The following is a 6,462-nucleotide window of genomic DNA, read 5'->3' on the forward strand; positions in this document are numbered from 1 at the left end:
CTCTCTCTCTCTCTCCCTTTCTCTCTCTCTCTCTCTCTCTCCCTTTCTCTCCCTTTCTCTCTCTCCCTTTCTCTCCCTTTCTCTCTCTCTCCCTTTCACTCTTTCTTTCTCTCTCCCTTTCTCTCTCTCTTTCTTTCTCTCCCTTTCTCTCTCTCTCTTTCTTTCTCTCTCTCTCCCTTTCTCTCCCTTTCTCTTTCTCTCTCTCCCTTTCTCTCCCTTTCTCTTTCTCTCTCTCCCTTTCTCTCCCTTTCTCTCTCTCTCCCTTTCTCTCCCTTTCTCTCTCTCTCTCTCCCTTTCTCTCTCTCTCTCCCTTTCTCTCTCTCTCCCTTTCTCTCTCTCTCTTTCTTTCTCTCTCTCTCCCTTTCTCTCCCTTTCACTCTTTCTTTCTCCCTTTCTCTCCCTCTCTCCCTTTCTCTCTCTCTCTTTCTTTCTCTCCCTTTCTCTCCCTTTCTTTCTCTCCCTTTCTCTCCCTTTCTCTCTCTCTCTCTCTTTCTCTCTCTCTCTTTCTCTCTCTCTCTCGCTCTCTCCCTTTCTCGCTCTCCCTCTCTCTCTCTGTCAGATGGAGATAGTGCGTACTGGTAGTGTGGAGCGTTTGTCCTTCTCTTTGACTGTAGCTACCTTCCTCACCTCAACATCCTGGACGCTCTATGGACTACAGCTACAAGACTACTATATCATGGTGTGTGTGTGTATACAGTGCATTCAGAACGTATTCCCTCATCAATCTACATGCAATACCTCATAATGACAAAGCAAAAACAAGTTTTAGAGACATTTTTGCAACTGTATTAATTTATTAAAAATACACAACTATAATATCACATTTACATAAGTATTCAGACCCTTTACTCTGTACTTTGGCAGCGATTACAACCTTGGGTCTTCTTGGGTATGACACTACAAGCTTGGCACACCTGTAGATCTTCTCAAGCTCTGTCAGGTTGAATGGGAATGTTACTACACAGCTATTTTCAGGTCCCTCCAGAGATGTTAGATCGGGTTCAAGTCCAGAGACTTCTCCCGAAGCCACTCCTGCGTTGTCTTGGCTGTGTGCTTAGGGTCATTATCCTGTTGGAAGGTGAACCTTTGCCTCAGTCTGAGGTCCTGAGCGCTTTGGTGCAGGTTTTCATCAAGGATCTCTCTGTACTTGCTCCGTTCATCTTTCCCTCAAACCTGACTAGTCTCCCAGTCCCTGCCGCTGAAAAACATCCCCACAGCCTGATGCTGCCACCACCATGCTTCACTGTAGGGATGGTGCCAGGTTTCATCCAGATGTGACACTTGGCATTCAGGCCAAAGTCTTCAATCTTGGTTTCATCAGACCAGAGAATCTTGTTTCTCATGTTCTGAGTCTTTAGGTGCATTTTGGCCAACTCCAAGCGGGCTGTCATGTGCCTTTTACTGAGCAGTGGCTTCCATCTGGCCACGATACCATAAAATCCTGATTTGGTGGAGTGCTGCAGAGATGGTTATCCTTCTGGAAGATTCTCCCATCTCCACAGAGGAACTCTGGAGCTATGTCAGTGTTCTTGGTCACCTCCCTGACCAAGGCCCTTCTCCCCCGATTGCTCATTTTGGCCGGGTGTTCAACTCTAGGAAGAGTCTTGGTGGTTCCAAAATTCTTCCATTTAAGAATGATGGAGGCCACTGTGCTCTTGGGGACCTTCAATGCTGCATAAATGTTTTGGTACCTTTCCCCAGATCTGTTCCTCAACACAATCCTGTCTTGGAGCTCTACGGACAATTCCTTCAGCCTCATGGCTTGGTTTTTGCTCTGACATGCACTGTCAACTGTGGGACCTTATATAGACAGGTGTGTGCCTTTCCAAATCATGTCCAATCAATTGAATTTACCACAGGTGGACTCCAATCAAGTTGTAGAAACATCTCAAGGATGATCAATGGAAACAGGATGCACCTGAGCTCAATTTCTTTTTCTCATAGCAAAGGGTCTGAATACTTATGTAAATAAGGTATTTGTTTTTTTTATCTAGTTCTTGCTTTGTCATTATGGGGTATTGTGTGTAGATTGAAGAGAATTTTTATTTATTTAATCAATTTTAGAATGAGGCTGTAAAGTAACAATGTGGAAAAAGTCAAGGGGTCTGAATAGACTATGTGAGACATGGTAGGGGCTAGATGGATGGGGACTGTTAAATGATTGTAAATTACCTTTAGGGAAAGGGGATACCTGGTCAGTTGTACAACTGAAATGTGTCTTCCGCATTTAACCCAACTCCTCTGAATCAGAGAGGTGCGGAGAACTGCCTTAATCGACATCCAGGTCTCCGGCGCCCGGGGAACAGTGGGTTAACTGCCTTGCTTAGGGGCAGAACGACAGATTTTTACCTTGTCAGCTCGGGCATTCGATCCAGCAACCTTTTGGTTACTGACCCAACGCTCCTACCCGCCAGGCTTTAACCTCTGTGTGTTTGTTTGTGTGTTCCAGGTTCCAAACACGCCAGGCATTGTGACCAGTCTCATCCGGTTCTTCCTGTTCTGGAGATTTGCATCTGTCAATCAAGGCGTGCCATCCTATAAGCTCATCGAAATCTAAGTGGCTGGAGACTCGCACACCAATGGTTGCAAGGGAGAGAGATAACAGGCTTCTTGACCCTATCATGGTCAGGCTGTCAATCACTGATATTGTTACTCATATTGTAAATGATTCATGATCACTCCTACCCACCAAGGGTTGAAGGAGACTTTCTCCTCTCAAGGCAGAAGCTGTCCCTAATCACAGATCTAGGATCAGAGTACCCAAGCAATGGGGGATGAACAATTCTGAATAAATATCTGACCCTGTATCAGTGGTTAGGGGCATCTTCCTCATCTTCCTCCCTCCACCACTTCCTTTTAGTGCCTTCTGTCCTAGTCTGGGACATCATTACTGCCACCTGAGAACTCAACCATGGGCGGGACAGTCCTGCCCTGTCAATCACAGTAGTCTCTGTTACCCAGTGGGAGCTTTTTTGCTCAGCATCAATGCGCTGCTATTGGTTGAATCGCTCTAACTATAACAGGGCAGGATGGTCCCGCCTCTAGTGGGGTTTGAGACTCCCTCACCTTTATAGTTGACTTGTCCTCATCATTATGGTACCCTGTAAACAACTCTGTTCCTGGTAGCCACAGTATCTGCTGGGTTGTTATCCTCTAGTGGGGTTTGAGACTCCCTCACCTTTATAGTTGACTTGTCCTCATCACTATGGTACCCTGTAAACAACTCTGTTCCTGGTAGCCACAGTATCTGCTGGGTTGTTATCCTCTAGTGGGGTTTGAGACTCCCTCACCTTTATAGTTGACTTGTCCTCATCACTATGGTACCCTGTAAACAACTCTGTTCCTGGTAGCCACAGTATCTGCTGGGTTGTTATCCTCTAGTGGGGTTTGAGACTCCCTCACCTTTATAGTTGACTTGTCCTCATCACTATGGTACCCTGTAAACAACTCTGTTCCTGGTAGCCACAGTATCTGCTGGGTTGTTATCCTCTAGTGGGGTTTGAGACTCCCTCACCTTTATAGTTGACTTGTCCTCATCACTATGGTACCCTGTAAACAACTCTGTTCCTGGTAGCCACAGTATCTGCTGGGTTGTTATCCTCTAGTGGGGTTTGAGACTCCCTCACCTTTATAGTTGACTTGTCCTCATCACTATGGTACCCTGTAAACAACTCTGTTCCTGGTAGCCACAGTATCTGCTGGGTTGTTATCCTCTAGTGGGGTTTGAGACTCCCTCACCTTTATAGTTGACTTGTCCTCATCATTATGGTACCCTGTAAACAACTCTGTTCCTGGTAGCCACAGTATCTGCTGGGTTGTTATCCTCTAGTGGGGTTTGAGACTCCCTCACCTTTATAGTTGACTTGTCCTCATCACTATGGTACCCTGTAAACAACTCTGTTCCTGGTAGCCACAGTATCTGCTGGGTTGTTATCCTCTAGTGGGGTTTGAGACTCCCTCACCTTTATAGTTGACTTGTCCTCATCACTATGGTACCCTGTAAACAACTCTGTTCCTGGTAGCCACAGTATCTGCTGGGTTGTTATCCTCTAGTGGGGTTTGAGACTCCCTCACCTTTATAGTTGACTTGTCCTCATCATTATGGTACCCTGTAAACAACTCTGTTCCTGGTAGCCACAGTATCTGCTGGGTTGTTATCCTCTAGTGGGGTTTGAGACTCCCTCACCTTTATAGTTGACTTGTCCTCATCACTATGGTACCCTGTAAACAACTCTGTTCCTGGTAGCCACAGTATCTGCTGGGTTGTTATCCTCTAGTGGGGTTTGAGACTCCCTCACCTTTATAGTTGACTTGTCCTCATCACTATGGTACCCTGTAAACAACTCTGTTCCTGGTAGCCACAGTATCTGCTGGGTTGTTATCCTTCTCTTTTAACTAGACTGATGTACAGTGCATTTGGAAAGTTTTCAGACCCCTTGAGTTTTTCCACATTTTGTTACGTTACAGCCTTATTCTAAAATGTATTAAATTGTTTCTTTTCCTCATCAATCTACATCCAGTACCCCATAATGACAAAGCAAAGAGAGGCTTATTTTTTTGTACATTTATAAAATGGAAATATTACATTTACATAAGTACTTGCTCCATTCATCTTTCCCTCAAACCTGACTAGTCTCGCAGTCCCTGCCGCTGAAAAACATCCCCACAGCCTGATGCTGCCACCACCATGCTTCACCGTGGGGATGGTGCCAGGTTTCATCCAGACATGATGCTTGGCATTCAGGTTTCATCAGACCAGACAATCTTGTTTCTCATGGTCTGAGAGTCTTTAGGTGCCTTTTGGCAAACTCCAAGCAGGCTGTCATGAGCCTTATACTGAGGAGTGGCTTCAGTCTGGCCATTCTAGCATAAAGGTTCTGGAAGGTTCTCCCATCTCCACAGAGGAACTCTGGAGCTCTTTCAAGGCCCTTCTCCCCCGATTGCTCAGTTTGGCCGGGTGGCCAGCTCTAGGAAGAGTCTTGGTGGTTCCAAACTTCTTCCATTTAAAAACGATGGAGGCCACTGTCTTCTTGGAACTTCAATACTGCAGAAATTGTTTGATACCCCTCCCCAGATCTGTTCCTCAACACAATCCTGTCTCGGAGCTCTAAGGACAATTCCTTCGACCTCATGGCTTGGTTTTTGCTCTGACATGCACTGTCAACTGGGACCTTTTATAGACAGGTGTGTGCATTTCCAAATCATGTCCAATCAATTGAATTTACCACAGGTGGACTCCAATCAAGTTGTAGAAACATCTGAAGGATGATCAATGGAAACAGGATGCACCTGAGCTCAATTTCAAGTCTCATCACAAAGGGTCTGAATACTTATGTAAATAAGGTATTTCTGTTTTTTATAGATTTGCAAAAATGTATATAAACTTGTTTTCACTCTGTCATCATGGGATATTGTGTAAGCTTGATGAGGATTATTTTATTTTTTTAATCCATTTTAGAATAAGGCTGAATAGTACTTTCTGAAAGCACTGTATACCTGGATAACCAGACGTCTAAGGTCTGGACTCGCTAGTCAATCAGTTATATGAGTGGATCAATTCAGTACCACAGAGAGATGAAAACCAGCAGGACTGTGTGTTCCTAGTAGTACTAGTTGTAGCTGGGGCGTAGAGCCCTCAGTTGTGCATCCCTACTAGGGTTGCAAAACTCCAGGAACTTTCAATAAATTCCCTGTTTTTCCAGGCATCCCGGTTGGTGGATTCATAGAATCTTAAGGGAAAAGGAAGGAAATCTGTCCAGGGAATTTATTCAAAGTTCCTGGAATTTTGCAACCCTTACCCTACTCTAAGCAGACATGTCATGTACGTTACATAATCGGTACTTGGTCTCTAAATCCATGAACTGAGGGAAGACTAAGAATTCCATTCTTATTGTGTTTCACACACAATGTTTTTATTTGTTGTATTTGGGTCATATGTCTTCGTGTGCATGTGCACAATGTTTTTTGTTGTTGTTTTTATTGGTTTATGTTTGTCCAAACTAAATATACTGTAAGTATATTGTCTGTGCTCTTTTTTGTTGTTGATGCATTGTATTGTGTATAGGGTATTCTACATATGCTATTTTAATGGGATATTATCACTATGGAAATAAGGGAGTTGGGGCTTTGCTGGTTCTTCAGACTGATTGAATAAATGTTTTATACTGTTGTCTAACATCCAATGTTTTTCCTTGTGTGGAAAAAGACTATCCACATAGGCCTACTGCTAACATGAATAGGTACAATTTGATTGGCTGAATATGCAGACATATTGAACGAGGTGAGAGCACTGCACTTGACCATGTGGAACACCAGTGGTGTATTCATTAGTCAGTTGCAAAACGTTTAGCAACAGAAACCGTTTTACTCTAAAAGTATGTTTCTATTGGACAAATTCAGGTAGGTCCCTCCCGGTTTGGTTCTGTTTGCTTCCTAGAGTAAACAGTAAACAATCCGACTAAT

At 44.2% G+C, this 6,462-nt stretch overlaps 1 protein-coding gene across 1 annotated transcript in view; it reads left to right on the forward strand.

Annotated features, from left to right (window-relative positions):
- The window catches only part of LOC106574309 (sugar transporter SWEET1), a 12,061-nt gene extending 5,892 nt beyond the window's left edge, over positions 1–6,169 (forward strand). Inside the window, 2 exon segments of the mRNA XM_045698821.2 lie at positions 560–679; positions 2,450–6,169. Of these exon segments, the coding sequence (XP_045554777.1) occupies positions 560–679; positions 2,450–2,557 (228 nt within the window). The 3' untranslated portion in view covers positions 2,558–6,169.
- The last annotated feature ends 293 nt before the right edge of the window (positions 6,170–6,462 follow it).

Source organism: Salmo salar, chromosome 02 (assembly GCF_965601325.2).
Source record: "Salmo salar chromosome 02, fSalSal1, whole genome shotgun sequence".
In the NCBI taxonomy this organism is placed as follows: Eukaryota; Metazoa; Chordata; class Actinopteri; order Salmoniformes; family Salmonidae; genus Salmo; species Salmo salar.